The 21,553-nt window shown below is 56.8% G+C and overlaps 2 protein-coding genes across 24 annotated transcripts in view; one reads left to right on the forward strand and one right to left on the reverse strand.

Annotated features, from left to right (window-relative positions):
* The first annotated feature begins 531 nt into the window (after positions 1 to 531).
* On the forward strand, positions 532 to 12,594 carry LOC135282385 (ADP-ribosylation factor-like protein 6-interacting protein 4). 12 transcript variants are annotated; one of them, XR_010348584.1, is made up of 12 exons: positions 616 to 782; positions 857 to 913; positions 2,849 to 2,959; positions 3,399 to 3,498; positions 4,189 to 4,359; positions 4,532 to 4,786; positions 8,933 to 9,118; positions 9,423 to 9,764; positions 10,145 to 10,262; positions 11,383 to 11,452; positions 11,647 to 11,829; positions 12,372 to 12,594. XR_010348584.1 is itself a non-coding variant. In XM_064392112.1 (11 exons), the coding sequence occupies exons 5-11, from the start codon at positions 4,275 to 4,277 to the stop codon at positions 11,701 to 11,703; spliced, it is 1,113 nt and encodes a 370-aa protein (XP_064248182.1). In that variant the 5' UTR covers positions 588 to 685; positions 857 to 913; positions 2,849 to 2,959; positions 3,399 to 3,498; positions 4,189 to 4,274; the 3' UTR covers positions 11,704 to 12,594. The 12 variants fall into 12 exon arrangements, 11 of the variants coding, with proteins under 11 accessions (XP_064248181.1, XP_064248182.1, XP_064248177.1 ...); XM_064392112.1 differs by having other exon boundaries at positions 588 to 685; positions 11,647 to 12,594; XM_064392107.1 differs by having other exon boundaries at positions 588 to 685; positions 3,418 to 3,498; positions 11,647 to 12,594.
* A 58-nt stretch (positions 12,595 to 12,652) lies between these two features.
* Positions 12,653 to 21,553, reverse strand: part of PITPNM2 (phosphatidylinositol transfer protein membrane associated 2) — a 124,624-nt gene continuing 115,723 nt past the window's right edge. For 11 of the 12 annotated variants that reach the window (XM_064392088.1, XM_064392081.1, XM_064392087.1 and 8 more), the window contains 7 exons: positions 20,546 to 20,662; positions 19,771 to 19,887; positions 19,347 to 19,495; positions 18,559 to 18,708; positions 18,299 to 18,482; positions 17,072 to 17,200; positions 12,653 to 16,818 (listed from right to left, as the gene is read on the reverse strand). In XM_064392088.1, the coding sequence (XP_064248158.1) occupies positions 16,486 to 16,818; positions 17,072 to 17,200; positions 18,299 to 18,482; positions 18,559 to 18,708; positions 19,347 to 19,495; positions 19,771 to 19,887; positions 20,546 to 20,662 (1,179 nt within the window). In that variant the 3' untranslated portion in view covers positions 12,653 to 16,485. The remainder of the gene's footprint in view (positions 16,819 to 17,071; positions 17,201 to 18,298; positions 18,483 to 18,558; positions 18,709 to 19,346; positions 19,496 to 19,770; positions 19,888 to 20,545; positions 20,663 to 21,553) is intronic. The other variant, XM_064392094.1, reaches the window with a different exon arrangement.

The following is a 21,553-nucleotide window of genomic DNA, read 5'->3' on the forward strand; positions in this document are numbered from 1 at the left end:
CCCCTCGGGGCCCTGAGGGCTGCCGGGGCCCACGAACCGCCCCCGTCCCCAGGCCGAGCTCCGCCACCGCCCCCCGCGCCCGCGGGGCCGCCTCCCCCCTCAGGCTGCCGCGCTCCCCACCGTCCACGACGAACTTCTGGGCGTAGCGCTTGAGGTTCTTCCTCTTGATGGAGCAGAAGCTGGGCGGGAAGCAGCCCTCGGCCAGCAGCCGGTAGATGTCCTCGAACTTGCTGCCGTGGCCGCAGGGCTCGGCCGCCACCACCACCTCCCGCTCGGGCTCGGGCAGCGCCGCGTCCATGGCCGGGCCGGGCCCGCGCTGCCCCCGCGCGCGCCCCCGCGCGCGCCCCCGCCGCCCGTGCGCGCCCCCGCCAGGGGCGCTCAGGGACCGTCTGCAAAGAGCCCTCGGCGGCCGCTGCCGCTCCCGGCGGGCCCGGCGCGGCCCGGAGAGCTGCGGGGCAGCGGCCGCGCTGCGGCACCGGGCCGCGGTGGCGTCACGGCGGCGACAAAAACAACAAGCGTAAAACCGGGGGGTGGGGAACGGGCGAGTCCCGCCGCTTCGCGTTTTCGCCCCGGTTGGGAATTTGCCGACGCGCCCTCCCGCGGGCGGAAGCGGAGCCCTCTGAGGGCAGGACCGAGAGGCGCGTTCGCCGGCAGGAAACATGTCGGCGGGCCCGCCGTTCCGCGGGTGCGCCTGCTTTTTCACCGACAACATCTTCGTGGGGCGGTTCGGGCTGCACGTGCGGTACCGGGACGCGCCGCAGCTCCGCCGGGACCACGGCCGGGTAGCGCGGGGGCGGGCGGCGCCGGGGCGGCGCGCGGCGCGGCGGCGCGGCCGTGACGAGCCCGTGTGTTGCAGGCGCTGCGGGAGCGCGGCTGCCGGAGCGAGGAGCAGCTGCGGGAGGTGCTGAGGGAGGTGAGAGCCCGAGCCCCTCGCGGCCGCCCGGGGACGGTAAAAGCCATGCTGGGCACGGCCCTGGGCGCTGCCAGGGACACAGGGGCAGCCACGGCGGCTCTGGGCGCCCCGTGCGCCTCACCGCCTCACGGGGAGCAACTGTTCCCCGAAACGCCATCTCCCCCTGCCCAGTGTGAAGCCATTCCCTGAGTCCTGGCACTCCAGCCCGTGGAAATTGCCTCTCTCCATCGCTTTTTGTCGGCCTCTGCAGGGCCACACTGAGCTCCCCCTGTGAACAATCCCAGCTGTGCCAGCCTTTCCTGCCAGCAGGGCTGCCCCATCCCTCTGCCCCATCCCTGTGCCCATCCCTGTGCCCATCCCTGTGCCCATCCCGGCTCTCTCAGCAGCTCCCGGTGCCCGCAGGAGCTGGGCAGCCCTGGCTCGCTCGGGGATCCCCTCAGTGCCGGGGGTCGCTCCCCGAGGAGTTTGGGATTTGCCGGAGCCCCCCTGCTCCTCCCGATCCAGCCCGGAGCCGGCGGAATGCCGAGGCAGGAATTCCCCGCGGGCGCCCAGCAGCGAGGAGTTTATTCAGCCACCACCCCGCAATTAAACCCTTGGCTCGACACTTCCCGGCCGCTCCCTCCCTGCGCTCACTCCGCTGGCTGCCAGTGCCCGGCTTCGTCTCCCCTTGTCTCTTCTTGTGCCAGTCATTTTAGAGGCAGCCCCGAGGTGCGATCCTGCAGAAATTCACCCTTTGTCACGGAATCTCTGCTTCTTCCCAGGCCAGGGACAGGGGTCAGTCACTCACCGGCTCCACTGTCACCTGACACCAAGGGGACAGACGGGTTCTTTCAGGAATTCTTGGCAGAGTGATGGTGGCTGTAAATCATACTGTAATTAAAGCTTTATTAACTGGGTATTATGATTCACACAGCAGAGAATTTATGAGTAGAACAGCACAGGATTTCCCCAGGCAGAGTCAATGCAGCACAACGAGCAATGTAATACAGAATTTAAAAAACAAGACCCTAACTTTGGCTGTAATTTACAATCACCCTGGTCCTAAGCACTTCTTAATCCCCTGGGCTCTGCAGATCTGCTCAGATCTGCATACAAGGTTTGCTGTATCAACATAAACATCATCAAGGAGACTTAAAAATTACACAAACAGATAGGAGTCACTCAGTGCTGGCAGGAAGCAGATGTCAGTGGCTGTCCCTGGCTGGGGAGGGCACAGCTCTCCCTGTCCTGCAGCAATTCCAGTCCAAATTTCCCACTTAGAACTTGATACTGATTTTTTAGGCAGTGCTGGGTTACAGATCCTGCCCTGTGGCCTGGTGCCCAGGGCTGGGAGGGAGGGGAAGGGGAAGGAAGCTGAGAAATGTGTTGGATTTGTCTGCTTGGTTCCCAAGGGAATGAACACAGGAGCTGCTGGGTCCAGGGAATGGCTGCTCGCTCTCTCCTCTGCGAGGATTGCTACAAATGAATCTCGAGAGGGGAAATAAACGGGAGGAGCTGCCGGGATCAGCTGCTGGCTCTGACAGGGCAGCTGAGCCTGCACCACACTTAGCAGTAATCCCTTCATGACAGGGCCTGTCTCACTCCCAGCAAACGTCTCTGTTTTGGACAGTGCCTCTATTGTCAGGACAAAAGGCAGATCCTGGAGGTGTCAGAATGCCTGAAAGGGCTGAGACCTCACAGCTGCACTTGACACTTCCACAGAAAACTCCTCAGTCACTTTTTAAGCCACTGTAAAGGGAACATCAACTCCTCCCAGGCATGGGGTTCCAGATATTGACTGGACTTTTCCTGACCACAGAGAACCAAAGCAAACCCTCTGTCTCCCAGAGGTGCCCCCAAACAAAAATAACTGGTTTAAAACAGTGAGCAGATTCCTGGAGCTGTTTCTCTCTGCCCTGCAAATTTCTGACAGTGTTGTCTGTTGTTTACTTGCAGATTGAGGCAGAAGTGCAGAGGAGAAAAGAGTTAATCCATCAGTCAGTGGAACGCAGAGCCATCATCTCCAAGTGCTACAAACCAAAACACCCAGAGGTGTACACTCTGCAGGTACACAGGAGGTTTGGAATCCCTTTTTGCACCAGAAAAAAATCCCCTGAGAGTTTTATTTTTGCAGTTTGTTTCCCCCTCTCCTTGGGACTGCTCTGAATTCAAACACAGGTGTAGCATTTGAAAACTGGATTTAAAACTTTAAAAACACGACATCACATTGTGCTCTCCAGGCAAGATTCCTGGTGTTCCAACCAGGAAAGGCTCTTTCCTGTCATGTCTGTGATAAATCTGGCCAGTTACTCCTAAAAATAACATGAACTAAAGCAAGCAGCAAGTTCCCTGCCCCAGCTGGTAAAGCAGCAGAGCCTTTCTGCATTCCTGCTGTGACTCAGCCTTGCTCCCTAGGCACTGGGTATTTCCTGGGAGTCCATTTCCCCCTGGGCTCTGCAGGCTGATTGTGTTGTGTGTGTTTCTCCCATCCTGCCCTTGACACCAGGATTCCTTCCTGGCCCCAGAGTTTCTGGAAATCGAGAGGTTCTGCAAATCCCCAGGTGCTGATCTCCAGGGCCTCCTGAGCTACCTCGAGTCCTTCTCAGGTAAAGAAAACAACAAACACCACCTCAGTCACACCCAGCCCTCCCTGGTGCCCTGTGTGGAACAGCTCTGAAACACAGGATGTTTCTCCTGCCTGAGGAGGGTCTCTGGAGAGGCAGCAGCTTTGCTGTTCTCTGCTTTCCCATCCCAGCCTGCTGATGTCTCACCAGAGGCTCCAGCTGCAGCAGGGCTGGGGTTTTGGTTGTTCCACACCTCACCAGGGAGCTTGGCTTTCCTCCCTGAGTGCTTTCCCATTGCAGACAGTTCCTGTGGGTTACTCTGGGCTGAAACAGCTTCAGTCTAGATTTCAGTCTTTGAAAAAGAGAGCTGAGTTTTCAGCTTCCCTGGAGGCAGCTCCCTGCCTAGCAGAAAAGCTGCCAGGATGCAACTGCCTCCTTTCCTCCAGGCAGAGCACAGCAATGCCTGTGTGCAGAGCTCTGGATTTGTGCAGGGCACCAGTTCCAGACACAGCCTTCTGCTCTGGAAGTGGGGGGCCAGCATGAAAAACAACAACAACAACAAAAAAACTAGCATGAAAAACAGCAAATGCAGCCCAGGGCTGAGCCAGGAAATGGCCCCAGCACAAGGGGAGCCCGTGGGTGCTGTGCTCTCTCTGCCACCAGCACAGTGCAGCTGGACAGGCAGCCAGGAGCACGGGGAGTGTCCCCAGCAAACTCTGCCCTGTCTGACAGACAAGAGGATCTATCGGCTCCCCGTGTTCACCCAGCAGTTCTGCCAGGCCCTGCTGGATGAGCTGGAGAACTTTGAGCAGTCGGACATGCCTAAAGGCAGGCCCAACACCATGAACAACTACGGGGTAGGACTCATCCCTTGTGCTTCTTTTCCTCCCAATTTTATTCAAGGTGACAGTTTTTAAAGAACACTCACCTTTTAATCTTATTACTCTGTTTTCCCCCATCCCTCTCCACCTTGATCCTCCTTCCTTTTCCCTCTGCTCCCAAGTGAGCTGAGCCAGCAGCAGGGCTGGAGCAGCAGCAGAGAGGCTGCTGAGCTCCCCCCGCTGTCCTGGCCCAGGTTTTGCTGAACGAGCTGGGCATGGACGAGCCTTTCCTGACGCCGCTGCGGGAGCGGCTCCGGCCCATCACAGCGCTGCTGTACCCGGAGCTGGGCGGGGCCTGCCTGGACAGCCACAAAGCCTTCGTGGTCAAGTACTCCCTGCACGAGGACCTGGACCTCAGCTCCCACTACGACAACGCCGAAGTCACCCTGAACGTTTGCCTGGGAAAAGAATTCACAGAAGGAAATCTGTACTTCGGGGAATTCAACCAGGTACTGAGCACGCCCCGCTCACCTCTCCCTCCTCAGCTTCCAGGCTTCCACTGTTCTACAAAACAGTTCTTCACTTCTGACAGTCACACCTGCTCTGTCCCTTCCTTTCTTGCATGGCTTGGTTATACAGGAGCCTCTTTTGCTGCAGTATTCCAGCACCCAGTACCAATATTCAGTATTTTAAACAGAGGACAGATGCAGCTTCACAGTAGAAACTGGGGTGAAACAAACCATCCCCTTTCCCCATCTGACACTGCGAGCAGGGAGTGCTGAGGGAGAGATTGATTTCAGATGTGACTTCAGCCTCCATCTCTGGCACCTGTTTTTAGGGCAAGCAGGGGTGGAAGCTCTCACACAGCAGTGAAACATGGGATTTTTTCTTGAATCTCTCTAAATCCCCCCTGACCTTGGCCCTGGGAATGAGGTGCTCGCTGGGTGCTGAGGTGACAAACGCCAGCCATTTGAGGGCTCCCAGGGTGTGACAGCACCCCCCTGCCCCTCGCAGGACGCCGTCCCCGTGCCCAGGTACATCGAGGTGCAGCACCTGCGGGGCCGGGGGCTGCTGCACCGCGGCGGGCAGATGCACGGGGCGCTGCCCATCGCCTCGGGGCAGCGCTGGAACCTCGTGCTGTGGCTGCGCTGCTCGGCCGTGCGCAACCGCCGCTGCCCCATGTGCCGCCGGCCGCCGCAGCTGGTGCCGGCCGAGGGCTTCGGGGACGGCTTCACCGAGCCAGAGGAGCCGCCCGGCAGCAGCGTGCCCGTCTGCGCCCTGGGCTAGCCGGGCAGCCCCGCTGCTGCCCCCAGCTCCTGCCTGAGCCCTGCCGGAGCGGCTCGGCCTCGGCAGCGATGCAGAGCCAGCCCTGCCCGGATTCCAGCTCCGCAGGGCGCAGGCTGCGGCTGGAGGACTCTGAGGCACAGAAAGCCCAGCTCTGATCCCTGCAGGAGCTCTCTCAGTATCTCCAAAGCTCCTTGGCCTCTCTGCCAGCTCCCTGGAAACGGGGCAGAACGGGACAATAAACCATTTCCTGCTGGTCTTGGGGCCTCCTGTGCTCTGCCAGGGGAGGGGAGAGCTCTGTGCTGCTGCGTGGCCAGGCAGGGTCTGCTCAGGATGAGATGCAGGTGACTCACAGCGAGTGCTGGGAATGGCCACCCCTGGATGTTTGTCTAGCCCAGGCTCAGGAAAACCCACCAGGAGCAACCCTGATCCCCCAGCGTGGCTGGGAGATCTCCCCAGGCTTCTTGGGAGCACAAACTTCCCTTTCAAAGGTTTTGTGAACCTCATTAGGCAGAGCCAGAGCTCTGGGAGCCACCTGCAGCCCAGCAGAACTTCCCAGAGGATGAGATGTGCATTTAACTCCCTTTGCTTTAGTGACATGAGCCAGTGAAAATATCAAATAACTCTGCCAAGCCTGGGTGCAGCAGCAGGGGAGGCCTGGGGCTGCTTGATTTGGCACCAAGATCCCCCAGGAGCTGCTGGGTTGGAAGGGTCGAGTGCTTCCCCTCCTTCCTTCCAGCTGGCTGAAAGCACACGAGTGTTCCATCTGCTAATCAAACTAAAGAAGCCAAATATCGTCTGATTTATGCGTGGAAAATTAACCCGGTTATTCGATAGATGCTGCTGAGTTTCTGAGGGCTTTTCCATTGAGGTGTGCAGTGCAGTGATTAGGGCACAAGGGCTGAACGTGAGCAGCTCGCACACAAGGAGCTCACCGAAGCTCTCCCAGCTGGATTTTGGCCGGGGCTGCCATTAGCAATTTTTTATTTTTAATGAGCAATTTGCTCATTAGCAAACTTGTCAAAATTACACCGGGGGAAGGAAACCCCGGTTGTATCTGAGCGAAGAGTCGCTACCTAGAAACGCAGCCTCGAAGCCTTTGCCCCGTTCACTGGGGAAAGTGAGAACTCCCAACCTGCTCGAATTCACCCCAAAAACGGAGTCGCTGCCCGGGCTAGGTGGTCCCCGGAACCAAAGAGCGCGGCTCGGCTGCCGCCCGGCCCCGCGCGCGGCGGACGGAGGCGGGAGGCGGCCGCGGCGGCGGGAGCCCCGCTCGGGGCGGCGGCACCGGCCCGGTGAGTGCCGCTGCTCCCGCTGCTCCGCCTGCGGCGGGGCCGGCTGAGGGCAGCGGGGAGGGGGCCCGGGGAGGGGGCACAGGCCCGAGCGCCGCGGCGGCGCCGGGGCCGGGGGGGCTGGTAAAGAGCTGCGCACTTAAAGGGGCCGCGCCTGGAGCCGCGCGCGGAACGCGCCGGGCTGAGCTCTTAAAGGGCCAGCGCACCTCCTAATGAGCTCTTAAAGGGCCAGCGCACCTCGTAATGAGCTCTTAAAGGGACAGCGCACCTCCTAATGAGCTCTTAAAGGGACAGCGCACCTCCTAATGAGCTCTTAAAGGGCCAGCGCACCTCCTAATGAGCTCTTAAAGGGACAGCGCACCTCGCACGGGTTCTTAAAGGGCCAGCGCACCTCTTAATGAGCTCTTAAAGGGCCAGAGCACCTCCTAATGAGCTCTTAAAGGGCCAGCGCACCTCGCACGGGTTCTTAAAGGGCCAGCGCACCTCTTAATGAGCTCTTAAAGGGCCAGAGCACCTCCTAATGAGCTCTTAAAGGGCCAGCGCACCTCGCACGGGCTCTTAAAGGGCCAGCACACCTCGCACGGGCTCTTAAAGGGCCAGCGCACCTCGCACGGGTTCTTAAAGGGCCAGCGCACCTTTCGTGCCGCAGGCCCCCGTGCCGGGCCGAGGGCAGGGCAGCCCCTGCAGGCGCCCAGGGCAGAGCAGCGCCGGGCCCGGCCTGGGCAGGGCCGGAGGAGTCGCTGCGGGCCCAGCCCGGGGTCAGGGTGGGGCTCGGGGCTCAGCCAGCCCGGGAGCTGCGGGGCGGGTTTGGGGTTCCTCACCGGCATCCAGAGCCACTGATCCTGCTGCTGTGCACGGATAGCAGCGGGGTTTGGTCCTCCTCCTGTGCAGGGATAACAGTGGGGCTTTCTCTGCTGCTGTGCACGGATAGCAGAGGGGTTTGGTCCTGCTGCTGTGCATGGATAACAGTGGGTTTTTGCTGCTGCTGTGCGTGGATAACTGGGTTTTTCCTGCTTGCAGCCAGAATGAAAAGGTCTGAGTCCCAAACGCTGCCCCAGCAAGGCACCCAGCTGCTGGGTGTGTGTGCATGGAGGATTCTCACCCTCTCATCCTTCCCTGCGTGCCTGTAATGGTTGTCATTGGTGCTGGGGTTTTTTTCTGGTTGAGTTTTCCCTATGGAAATCAATCAAAGGTCTGATTCGCTTGGGAGCAAATCCAAATTGCTGCCTGGGAATGCCGAGGTGGTAAACAAACAATTCATTAAATGTGGTGGTTGGAAGGTGGCTGTGAGGAAGCGTTCCCAGCTCCTGCTCTGCCCACGGTGCCAGTTTGTTTTCTGAATTAATGAGAGCATGGATCACTCTGGCCTGGGGCTGATGGACAGGCCTAGCAGCTCAATGCATCATCTGTTTTCTAAGAGTAAATTGGAATATTAAAAATTCATTCTTCCCCTTGGCTTGTGCCTGCTCAAGCATTTTAAGTGATGGGGTGATGGACTTGGGGAGGACACTTTGTTCTGCTGACTGTGGCTGCAGGGTCCATCACCCCCTGCCTGTGTCCAGCTGTGGTGCAGCTTCTGCTGGCCCCGGTGCCATGGGGTGGCCATGGAGTGGCCATGGGGTGACCAAGGGGTGACCAGGGGGTGACCAAGGGGTGACCAAGGGGTGACCAAGGGGTGACCATGGAGTGACCAAGGGGTGGCCAGGGGCACAGCCCTGCTGCAGACACAGCCCCAGCCCCTCCGTGCCTGCCCCAGCGGGGTCAGCCCGATCCTCCAGGGACAAACAGCAGGAGAGCAGGGAAAACCTGCTGGAAGGTTTTGCTGGTGGAAAACCTGCCTGGGGACCCTTGTCTGGGCAGCTGAGGCTGTCCCTGTGCCAGCTCCCTGCCCAGGCTCCCTCTTGGTGAAATTCCCCCAGGAATTCTCCTGGGCTGGGATGGAGATGGCAGAGCTGTGTGAGCAGGGAGAGAGTGCACCAGGAGCAGGTTTGCCAGGGCTGCTGGCTCAGACTGGAGCATTTTGGGGCTGCGGGGCAGGGCTGGTCCCCCTGGCCCTGTGTGACCCCCTCCTTTCCCCAGGAGCTGCCATGGCCCACGGCCGCGCGCGGAGCAGCAGCAAAAGCGACTCCCGGAGCAGGCAGGAGAGGAAGGAGAGGAAAAGGAGGAAGAGCAGCAAGGACTCGCAGCAGGGCAGCAGCTCTCCACCCAGGAAGAGGATCTCTGGCTCTCAGGGACACACCTCGAGCTTGGCAGCAGCCAGGGAAGGTGGGGAAGGCCCTGGGCCTTTGCTGTCACCTCGTCCTGGGGCACAGAGGGGGCCCAGGGGAAGGGGTCCCTGTTTTAGTTGGGTCTGTCACCTTGTCCTGCACTTTGTGCTCATTTTGGTCTCGTTCTGACAAGGGCAGAGCCCTCAGCCCCTCCGTGAGCTGCCCTGGTACCACAGAGCATCCTGTGCACAGAGGGGAATTCCAGGCAGGAAGCAAACCAGGCTGGGAGTGGGATAAAATCCAAAATCTCTGCTGCTGCAGGGCCTGGGCTGCTCCACTCACCCTCTTCTTGTGTGTTGCAGAAAAGAAAAAGGAAGGAAAGGACAAAAAGAAGAGGAAGGCCAGTACCTCTTCCTCTGGGACATCTTCGTCCACCAGCTCTTCCTCATCTTCCTCTTCCTCCAGCTCCTCTTCTGATGACTCCAGTGACAGTGACTCCAAAGTGAAGAAGAGTCAAGACAGCAAAAAAAAGCGAGTGAAACAAAAAGACAAAAAGAAGAGGAAGAAGAAGAAGAAAAAAATGAAGAAGAAATCAAAGAAGAAGGCAAAGGAGAAGGCTAAGGAGGAGAAGGCCAAGGGAGAAGAGGTGCCTGGGCCCTCGCTGGAGCAGTGGCAGAAGGAGGCAGTGGTGGACTCTGGGCCAGGTAACGAGGCTCTTTCCCTCCTGCTGGAGCCTGTGCTGGTCCCTTTCCATCCGGGGTGTCTGGGGGAAGCAGGGCTGGGAACAGGGAGGAGCCCCAGGCTCTCCTCCCTCCTCTGTATGGTGCCCAGATTGGTTTGTGAAGTGTTAGGATGTGGTTTATGGATGTGAGTGGGGAACAGAGGCCAAATGGAAGGACACAGCCAGCAGTAAATCCTGGCAGAGCTGGTCCTGCCTTTGGGATGTGAAGTGTCCCTTTCCTTGCAAGGTTTGTCACCACACCCTGAGCACTCTGGGAATGGGGGGTGGAATGTGGTCTGTGGCTGAACCCTGGTGCTGGGCCCCTCTCCTGGAGCACAGCCCTGACTGAGCACTGCACTCCAGCTCTGACAGATGAACAGAAATCCCGGATCCAGGCCATGAAGCCAATGACAAAGGAGGAGTGGGACGCGAGGCAGAGCGTCATAAGGAGAGTGGTGGATCCTGAAACAGGGAGAACCAGGTATGACCCTGGGCAAGGGCTTCTCCATCCCATCCATGCCCAGTGGGCTGGGGGCCTGGAGGGTGCCTGTCCATGGCACTGCAGCACCACCAAAGGCCTGAGCTGACCCCTCACAGGTCCCCCCTCACCAGGCCTGGTGTGACTTACCCAGAAAGTGACACAATGACACCAAATCACTGAATTGTGCTGGGGCTCCACACAAGGGACTCTGGGCTGTCCCAGTATCCCATTGCTGCATCCACTTACCTTTTAGCTCCAAAGCCCTGGAAACACCCAGGTGGGAGTGAGGAGCATGTGCCCTGTGGGGTTACAGGCAGTGATCAAACCCAAGTTCATTTAGCTGCCAAATAGAAATGACCCAGTTTTTAATAAACTGCATCTTCTCAGCAAGCAGAAAACGTCATGCTGAAGAGAATTGGGTATGACAAGTCCAGTCTTAAAATAGAAGGCAGCCTGCAGGGCTCAGGGAGGTGTGGAACAAAGGTCGGTTCCCTGGAAGGCACGTAATGAAGACAATTAAATTTCTGTTCATGTCTGGAGGTGTGAGCCGCCTCCAACACTGCTTGGAATTTGCTCAGCAAGATATTCCTCAGCCTGGCTGCATTTCAGGCCCAAACTGGCTCCTGTTCCTGAATGGCTTTGCAGTTTCCTGGGGCAGCCAGGACCACACCTGAATTCTATGAGAAAAAGAAGAGGTTCTGCATGGGTTGAGGCACTGTGGCTTGTAGGGTGACAGGGGATGCTTTCACCAGGAGTTCTGCTGTGCCAGTGTGACTGACTGCACACAGCAGGCAGTGCCCACAGCCTGGGGCAGAGCCAGCTGGCCCTCAGTTCTCAGGGGAGAACTCCTGCCTTGCTGCAGTGTGGTGACATTAATCCCATGGGAGCAATGGCAAAGCCTGCTGTGCTGTTTAAGCCTGACACAAAAACAAAGTCACAAAATACAGTGTCAGGGGTGGGGCAGCACTGGCCTTGCCTGGAGGAGCATCAGCCCTGCCCCTGCTCCAGGGTCTGGGGGAGCTGGGGCACAGCAGGAGCCTTGGGGTGGGGGTCAGCACCTTTGCAGCTGCAGGAACTGCTCAGTACCCTCAGGGCTCCTGGGCCTGTGCTTGTCTTGCAGGCTCATTAAAGGGGACGGGGAAGTCCTGGAAGAAATCGTCAGCAAGGAGAGACACAAGGAGATTAACAAGGTAGTGGGAATGGCCACCAGCACGAGCTGCACGGGGTGGCTGGGCACAGCCAGGGAGCTGCTGCACCCAGAGGGGCTGTGCTTCCACCCTGGGGCCAAGCTGAGCCCTGGCAGCACTGCCAGGGCCCCCGGGTGGTGCTGGGGGTGCTGCAGCCCAGGGCAGGGCGTGCTGTGAGTGCTGTGTGTCCCCTGCAGCAAGCCACGCGTGGGGACGGGCTGGCCTTCCAGGTGAGGACGGGCATGCTGCAGTGAGGGCAGCACCAGCCAGCCCAGGAGCCCGTCCTGCTGCTCCTGCCAGCCCGGGGGGAGCCTCTGCCTGTGGACCACGCAGACAGCACCGTGTCAAGATGTCCCCCAGGGGCCCTTTGCAGCTGCTCTGTAAGTTACTGACCGGGAAGGAGAGCACCTTTAGTGGCTCATCTCCCAGTAAACAGCTTCTCCCCTCCCCGTCCCAGCTCAGGCCAGTGTGGCTGTAATGTGCCTGAGCCATTTGCCCTGATGCTCCTCTGGATGCTGGAGGAGCTCAGCAGCACCCAGGGGACAGGCTCGAGGGTGCTGAGCACCTCGGGGTGCTCTGGGCTTTGGGGAACAGGACAGGGTGTGTACCAAGGCCACAAAACACCCAGCTGGCTGCCACTTCTTCCCCTCAGGGGCTGCCCATGGTCCTTTCCCTGCTGGATCTGGCTCACAGGCCCTTTGCACTCACTGAGCCTGCTCAGAGAGGAGTGGCTGTGGCTTTGTTCAGGCTGCAGCTCCTCTGCACCCCCGAGTTTCTCCCAGCCTTCCTGCAGCTTCACCTCCTCGGGTAGGGGAGCACTGACCTGGCACACTGCACTGGCATCTGTGCAGGTGTGCTTTGTGCAGGGGTGGCTTTGCCTTGCTCTCTGCTCCTGCATGCAACTTGTGTCCCTTCCCCACAGCACAGGCCCTGGGCAGCGCTGGGGCTCTGGGCTGCCCAGGGCTGCTCTGAAGCAAACACAGCAGCCTTTTCCCTTGCTGGAAAGTCCATAAATCTGCAAACTGTAAAAAGAAGAAAAGGACAAATGGGTTAAAGGACAAATGAGTCCTGCAGGACTGATCTCCACAGAGGGTTTCCTCATTCTGTTCATGGCTGTAACCCCATTAAACTGGCACCTGCTCACATTTGATGACTCGTCTGTTCCTAGAGTACTCCCCCACCCCCCAAAAAAGCAGACAGAGAAGAGCCTTCCCATTTCTTTAATCTGTGTAACTCACAATGGTACTGTACACAAAGCACACCAGGCATTGGAACGATGCACTAACAGCAAGGAGGAGAAGGAAGTTGTACAGAAGGTTTGCCACACACACGCGAGGCATCGGCACGGCACACGCGGGGCGACCCCGGCGCCCTCGGGCATCCCCCCGCTGCTTCCCACGCACAGCTGGTACCCCTAGAGCGATTTTTTATAAATAAAATATAACTAACATCGTTGGAATATAAAATTGACAGTCGAGGGTATCAACAGGCAGAGGGAGGGGACCGTAAGGCTTCTAGAACTAATAGGAAATGCAGCAAACAGTGGCGATACCTGAAGAAGGGGCTGCTACAGCAAGCACGGTGGCTGCTGGGAGGGTGGTGGTGACCCTTTGGCTGATTTCTGCTCTGGGCTCGTGCCCCTGACACTGTAAACGGTTTTTGGTATTAGGATTTCGCCTCATCTGACTGAGTGATCTGAGCAAAGCCAGGAAAACGACTCGGAGGGAATGCACGGGCTCCTCTCACTGGTTTTTTAAAAGACTTTGAAGGGACAGCGTCAGGTAGAAAGTCCGGCTTAAGGGTGCAGTAATATAAAAAGCTGCTTTTCATAAAAAATCTGAGCTCTGCAGCAGAGTTTGATTCCCATGGAAACGGAAAAGCAACCCCAAAGCCCGAGGCTGTGTTGTGCTGATGTGCAGAACAGGACGTGGGCTGTCACCGAGGGCTGCCCAGACAGCGGCCGAGGGAGGAGGACAAGAAACTTCCCATTCTCTCCTTTCAAAGCAAACAAGTTACTCGTAACAAGGATAAATTAGATCTTTACCCTAACAGTGCCCCTTCAGTAAGGATGGAACATACATTCATCCAAACGGATCCTCTTCCATACGCGTGGAAAGGCATCGGGTCACATGCACTGCTCTCCAGAACAGCTCGGGACAAACAGGTGATAAACACAGAGTGAAACTATTGCTATTGTTCTGGGAGTGTTGATCTCTGCTTCAGAGGGATGAGTGCCAGATGGGGGCGGCTGAGGATTGAGCGATGCAGACGGGGATGGACTGAGTTGGTGAAGAGAAACTCAGTGGCATTACTTCCTGGTAACTACACCCACCTCCCAGGGTATTATTGCAGCAATAAAGGTCCTGCTCTACAATTGCTTCTCCGTGTTGGATCCACACAATGGCAACGGATGGGGGGCCAGGGGAAGGACCCGGGCAAGGTTCAAGAAGCTCAACAAAGGATGAGGACAGAGGTGCTGTGATTGTCAGGCTAACTGTTAGGAGCTGTTTCAAACATGAAGTGATGGAGAGGGTGAGTATCATATTGCACTTCTGCATTCATTGACAGTTACATTAAACTTGGTCCATAAAATAATTGCTTTGTACATAATGCCTGAAACAAAAAGCTACATTTTTAAAATATTAATAAACCCTGAAGGTTCCAGTCCCTCCAGACATTTTTTTTCCTCTACATAAATAAATAACTTTCAATTTTATATATCCACTTTTTATGTTGAACATTTACATTCGCCTCTGTTTTACACTATCTACACATAAGAAAATGTGAACAACTGGAAAATGTACAGGTCATGCCTTGGTTCTGGACTTGGAGGAAAGGTGAATTTTGCAAAGGCCATATCCAAATTTGCAGAAATTATTTAGTGATGTGGTTTGGTGACTTCACAGGATGGATTGTGGCTTGGCTTCCTACTTAGATGGCATCTGTTTGACAGAACATTCGGTTAGCAAAAAGCTGGGACAAATTCTCATTGTTTTCAAACCCAGTAAAAGCTCTGGATGTACATTCAGAGAGAGCCAAGCTGAGTCAGCAGAAAGGGAAGTCAGTTTCTGGTAACAAAAAGTCATCAGGTACATTCTGTACTTGGATAATTACCAAAGAGAAGTGGTTAAACGCTTTGCAGTCGGGTCTGAGCGCTCCAGGGGCTCTGATGCCGGCGGCAGCTCCGCACTGTCCCTGCTCTGCCTCGGCCTGGGCCCTCCACACCACGAGCACATGAGCTGGATGAGTTGGATTTGTCTGCCGTGGCCGGGGCAGTGAGCAGAGCAGCGTTCACAGTGCTGTGTATCTCAGTGCGGCCGTCCTGCACCGTTCTTATTGAAACTGCTAAGAAAATGAAGCAGCCAGTCTAAAAAATTCTCTGTTATAAATAAGATCCTCGTAAGTAGAAAGTGATACAAAGACAGGAGAGTGTGGTGGGGAAAGCGGGGTTACACACAGTCAGGGAGCTCGGTAGGACTAGAAAATCTCCACGTGAAGAGGCCAGCTGGAGTCTGTGAATGGGCACCGTGGAACCCCTGTGTGGATGCCCCTCTGCCCCAGAGGTGTGTGCAAGGAGGGAACCTTGGCTGGCCCTGGGGGGACAGCACTGAGGGCCTTTCTGGCAAGCCCTGGCTCCAGGCACTGTTCTCTGTCCCTGTCTGGGTGCCACTGGGGTGCCAGCCCTCTGCCACGCGCCCGCCGGCTCGCTCCAGCAGCACAAACCCAGTGCTCAGGCACATCCACTGAGAAACACACCCGAAAAATTAAGATATGGCCTTTTCTTAAGGTTGCCTGACATTGTTGGCACACTTCCTTACAGTCTCCTTACTGCTGGAAAAACTTCTGCACAGATTGTTTTTGTTTTTTTCGTTTAAATATATACATATATATATGTGTGTGTGTGTGTGTATATATGTATAGATATCCACACACACCCTGGCTTAGCAATATTTCATTGTCATGCACTACAAACACTGGTGTAGCTACATGAGATGGTAACAGGTTTCCATTCTAAAAATCATCAGTGCAAAAAACAATGAGGTTTTACAGTTCAGTAACTATAGGTAAAAGAAGCGAGTCTAGTTCCCATGAAAGCTGCTACTGAACTTGGAGAGAACCTGGGAAGAAAAAAGGTCTCAGAGGTGGACGTTGAGAAGAGTCAGACCCTGCATTTGGATGAGAAGAACTGCAATGCAATCCAGCTGCTGAGTGCCTTCAGCTGCTTCCAAATATATGGTGGTTACTTGCTGGAAATAATACATAGCGCGACTATTTGGAGACTTTAACAGCAATTAAGTGTCTGAGGTTTGTAACAGCTCAAACAAAATAGCTTGTATTCCTCTTTTAATAGGTCAACACATTAAATTCCATCGGCTTCTAAAAGATCTGTTTAAAAAATAACAGTAATAACAATAATGACCCCGCTGTCTTGGGCACGAATCTGCCGACATTCTGCCTCTGCCAACGGCCTCGATGCAGCTTCAGCTTTGCACTGCACCAGCTCCTCGAGAAAGTGGCTGCACGTGGAGCTCTCTGTCCAGGAAAAGCTCTCGGTCGCTCTGCCTGGCACAGCCCACCACAAATCCCTCGCTGGGGCCGGGGGAGCGGCGTTACCCGACCCCAGAGCCCCCACCTGACTCCCGGGACAGCCCAGGACGAGCTCCCCCAGCCTCGTGCCCTGCTGCCGTGGCTCTGAGGACAGCGCTCGGTCACCGTGTGGATGGCTAGCAAGGCGAGGAGGCACCTATTTACAGTCACTGACCCTGCACGAGAGAAGGAGGCAGGAGAGAGCGCCGTCCCGATCCGGAGACTTCCCCCCGACTTCCAGCTGCTCCTCGGGCTCCCGCCGCACAAACCCGACGCTGCCGCTGCAAGGCCTGCGCGTTCCGTGTGGGAAACACCCGTCTCTCCCCAGAACACCGTGTTATGAGAGTAGCACCATATTTACCCTTCCAGCCCGAAACACTGGCCTCGTCCCTCTTTCCTTTTATTTTCTCCTCCGGTGGCTGCAGCTGACAATCCTGGCTCTGGCCTGGCTACTTCTGCCCCAGGAGGCCAGCCTCCAGGCGGGACGCGGCGCTGCGGCCCCAGCAGCCCGTGGCGATGCTCATGCTCCTCTGGCTGCGCTCCCTGTCCCTGTCCTTGTCGCCGTCCGACTGGCTCTGGGTGCGCTCGGGCCGGTGGCCGCCGGCCGCGGGCTGGGAGGAGATGGTGCGCAGCAGGTGGTTCCTCTTGCGCAGGAACTCGGCCTGGCCGGGCAGCCCGAAGCTGCCCTTGCGCAGCGCCATGCGCGTGGTGTTCTTGGCGGGGCGCGCGCGGTGGTTGTACTCCAGCTGGGCCAGGTGGGCTGCGTAGCCCTCCGTGATGAACTGCGGGGTGAGGGCAGGCGTTAGAGGGGTGGGACACGTTTCCCCGAGAGCCACTGGCAGCCACAGAGGGTCACTCTGCTGGGTTCACCACCCATGGAACTGCTCAGACCCATTTTGTGGCCCTGCTCCCCGGGACAGTTCCCTGTCGGCCGACACTAGCTCAGTCAGCAGACTTGTGATGACCAAATTCCCACCTCCCTCCCATGGGAGGCCCTTGGCAGCACCTCCAGGGCTCAGCTGGGTTGGCTCCTACCTGACACTGGCTCTGCAGCTTCTTGGTGGGTCGGCCGACGATGTAGATGTGCGTGGGCGGGAGGCTGATGGAGCTGTACACGGAGATGTCCTTGGTGGATCCGTACGCGGCGTGGATCCTCATGTGCAGCTGGGGGGACAGAAAGCAGCACAGGGTCACAACACACAGGCACCCCGCGCTGCTCAGCAGGCTGGGATTTGGCTTTTCCAAGAGCATTTGTGGGAATCTCAGGTCACTGGAACTAATGCAAGTTCCCAGCTGGATAATGGACCACCCAGGGAAGTGCTAATTAACAGAGCTGGGGATGTTTACAGGCCGTGACAAGAGGAGCGACAGCGATACAAGAGCAGATCTCCACTTGCTGATCCACAGCCTTCCCTTGAGGTCTGCAGGGGGCAAGGATGCTGCACACTTCCCTGCTGTCACTGGGGGAGAGGAGCTGCAAACCTGTGCAGGAATCAGCCAGGAATGTTCCCTTCCACAGCCAAGCTGCTGTTACCTGCTGGGCAGAGGGAGAAGGGACAGGCAGCAAAACCTGCTGCTTTTCAGGGACACCTTTGCCTCTACTCCAAGCAGAGAGCAGCTCCTGGACAACCCCTTCTGTGGTGGGCTGGAGCAGGGGCTGGCAGGGGAGGTGTGGGCATTGGTGCCACCACACAGCTTTGAGCCCAGAACCACAAGTCAGGGAGATAGAAAAAGAATTTCTGACCCTGGTCCCAAACTTGTGGAGGACAAGAGAGCAACTGAGGGCCAGCTTCTCCCTCCACTGACACTCATGCCAAAAAGGGAGCCTAAGAAAATTAAGGACAGGCTTTTCCTGCTAATCAAGGCAGAGCAAGTGCTTGGGACACTGGCAGTTCCTTCACCTGGCAGACACAAAAAACTTAGCAGCTCCATCCCCTCTCAGTCCTGCTGCCTCCACCACAGGCAGCCAAAAAGCCACCAAGGAGGTGAAAAAAGTGCATGCATGGGGGGAAGGGAGGCTCTGCCTCTGTTCCATGAGGGGTTTGAGGAGCAGTGATGAAACGGAGCAGCGCAGAGCAGAGGCAACACAATTTAACAGCACAGACACTTTTGTAGAGCAATAAGGGAATGAAAATAAAATGAAGAGATTAATCTTCCACTGCAGGTCACATTGCTGCCAAGAGACTGGTGCTGACAGCGGTGGCTGGACGAGGAGCAATCTAAACCCGAGCCACGATCCCGTTTCAGCAGAGGCAGGCTTACGTCGGTGATGAGGGATTTCAGGAAGTTGGCCTTGTGCCGCAGCGGGTCGTGGACCAGCCCGTCGCAGAAGGACACGATCCCGTGGGGGAAGTTGTGCTGTGCTAACCACGCCACCACCCTCTGCTTCTGCATGTCAGGGCGGCCCGTGACATAGATAATGAGGTAGCCGAGGTCTTGCCAGTGCCTGGAAGGAAAGGCACGAGTCAATGGATTGCAGAGCACGGCCGGTGTCAGATCACTGCCCCAGGCCCTGCCCTGACCTTACAACGTCCACGGCCCCGGCGCGGACCTTGGGGTCGCTGCCCATGATGGAGACGCTGGCTGCGAAGGAGCCGTCGATGCTGAACACCACAAACTCTGTCCCCTTGGGCAGCACCGTGATGTAGCTGTCAGCAAACGTGTGGTCACCCCTGAGGGAAAGGATGCAGGTGTTTAGAGGCATCAAAATGTGCAGAAGGCATCACCAGGACCTGTGGAGCACCACGAGCCCATAGCAGCTCCCACATCTGACCCAAAGGCTCCAACAGTGATGCCACCCTCGGTTAGAGCAGGAACAGGCACTGTGTGAGGGTCTCTGTGTTCAAGTGGGGATGGGCTAGCACTCCTTGGCAGCAGAGACTCGAAAGTTACCCCCAGAAAAATATTGCTGGGCTCACCACCAAGAAGATGTTCCCCTCCTCCTCCTCCCAAAGCCCAACACCAGCAGTGGAGCTGAGCTGGAGCCCCTGGGCTGTGAATCATCACAAAGTCCTGTCCCTCAAGGACAAGTTTATGTTCTTTAAAATATGCTCAGTCGTGCAGTTTTGCAGATGGCCACGAGGCCCTGTGGTGCAGAAGACCTGCTCCTGCAGCAGGAGCTCAATTCCCGTGCTGGTGGTGATGCAGGAGCCAGAATAAAACGTGCATTTTCCCCTTACAGCTGCAGAGTTCAAATGGCTTTGCCTCTGTTGCTGGCAAACCAGGCTCTGAACCCACCCAGCAACAGGAGGGACCATGCTCTAGAGCCATCCAATTCCTCTGCTCCTCCTGCAAGCCCCAGGCCCCTCACCTGACCACCATCTTGACGGGGTAGACGCCGATGCCCAGGCGCCGCTCCTCGGGGATCACGTAGGAAATCCTGCCACTGCTGTTGCTGATCTCCGTGTCAAAGTACACCCACTCCCCTGATGGTGGCTGGGTCATGATGTGGATGTCCACCTGGGGACAGCGAGGCTGTGTCACCCCCAGCAGGACAGGCACAGGGACATCCCACCCGAGCCCCTCTGGGTGGCAGCAGGGCTGGCCCTGCCCTGAGCTGGGCAGCACCCAAACATCAGAGATGACAAATGCTGCTCCTGCTGGGAGGCACCCACAAGTCTGAGCAGGAGAACCTGGCCAGCAAACCCCAGCAGGGACTGAGGGAGCACTGACCAGCTCTACCTCTGTCCCACAGCTGTCACCACATGGTGACAACCCCCCAGCAGACACGGTACCTTCTCTCCTGTGAGGGTGACCATGTCTAATGGACCATACATGAACCTCCCAGTTAAGGTCTGGGGCCCATCCTCGTTAGCAATGGTGTCGTTGATCCTGTGGTTGGCTGTGACGTTCTGCACGAGGCAAGAGGGGAGGAGAAGGAAAAGAAAATAAACAGTTTGCAGCAAGGGATAACCTCACAGGGAAATGCCAAATATAACTGGACAAATTGGAGCATGGGTTTCTCTGTGCCATTCCCCCCTCCACTCCACCCTCAGCTCTGGGAAAGAATTTGACCTGTGGCAGAGGTGAGGCTCTGTGCCCTGAACTGATAGGTGCATTGGAGTGCTGAAGAGCCAATTTCCATGGCAGGCTGTATGTGCAATTCTGATACTCTCTATTAACTCTATCACTCTGGAGTTAAGAGGAAATACAAACAGCCAGAGAAATCTGCTGATATTGTTTTAGTTCTAGCACAGAATTGCCCTCTCAAAATCTGGAAACTTTACTGGGAGCAAAGGGCATTTACTGAGCTGAGAACTGGTATTATTGGACCTTGAAAGATGTTCCATTCTGACTCGTTCCCTGACCCACAGCCAACGCTTCCTGTGTTTAACAGACTCAAGCTAAGAGGAGACCTTGCTGACACACATCTTTTACAGGCACCCAGGTAGGATATAACCATTAAAACAGCCCAGCAATGCAACACAACCCCCTGTCTGTGCCACGCCCTCAGAACAGCTTGTGCAGCCCAAATCAGAGCAGCTTGTGCAGCCCCACAATCCCCCTTACCCGGAGCTTCACGTTCGTCCTCTTGCGGAGCCACTTCTCCCGGGGCTTGGAGGGGGTGAAGACAGACACCTCCTTCCCATCCAGCTCCAGAACACTCGAGTTCTCGTGTCTCATCACCTGCAGGAGGACAGATCCCCCCAAGGCATCAGCCCTCTCCTCCTGCCTGGCTGTTCTGCATCTCCTGAGCCTGCAGTGAGGAAGGGCAGTGCCTGGAGAGAGGCCCCTGAGTTTGCTGCTGGGTGTTTGGCTTGGCAGCTTGCAGGCTGGACAGGACAAGTGGCCTTTTCTGCACTGGCAAAGCCTGTGGCCAGTGCTGACTTCATCCTGGCTGGGATGGAGGCTTTTTGGATTGTCAGGAGGTACAAAACTGACTCAAACACAGCAGGATGAGCTGTGCACTGAGATACCTGCCCTTCCTCCAGGGATCCTTTAGTCCCTTCCCACGGTCTGCAGGGGCACAGGAGTCCTCCCCACTGCACAGCAGATCCAGCACCAGCTGCTCTGACTGGCTGCATGCCGACAGTTCCTTCAGCTCATTTCTAATTCCTACTGAAATTCCCAACTCTTGTCCCGTGGCTTCTGCTCCTCTCACTGACCTGACCCCTGTGGAGGCACACAGGGGTCTGGCTTGGCTGCATGTGAGGCAGAGCCCAGGCTGTCTGTCCATCCTGGCTGACAGAACTCCAGGACTCTGTGCTGGTGGGACACTGCCAACCAGTTCTGTGGGGCAATTCCTGCCTGTCACCAGGGCATGGATGGAGATGGGAGGCAGGAACATGCAGAGAGGAGGGTTAACTCCTACCTAGGTTGCTCTTAACTTCTAGAATGGGAGAATAACACCCAAAGGCTGGGGGACAGCTCAAAGACTCTGCAGGACTGGGAGGTGACCCTGCACATAGAACTCCAAAATTGCCAGTAGTCCTTAGTGACCAAAAAATTAAGAAGCCTCCTAAATGTGGGCTCTTTTACAAGGTCCTGAACATGTTCTGTAAGGTCAGCAGCTCTCCA

This window comes from Passer domesticus, chromosome 17 (assembly GCF_036417665.1).
Source record: "Passer domesticus isolate bPasDom1 chromosome 17, bPasDom1.hap1, whole genome shotgun sequence".
NCBI lineage: Eukaryota > Metazoa > Chordata > Aves > Passeriformes > Passeridae > Passer > Passer domesticus.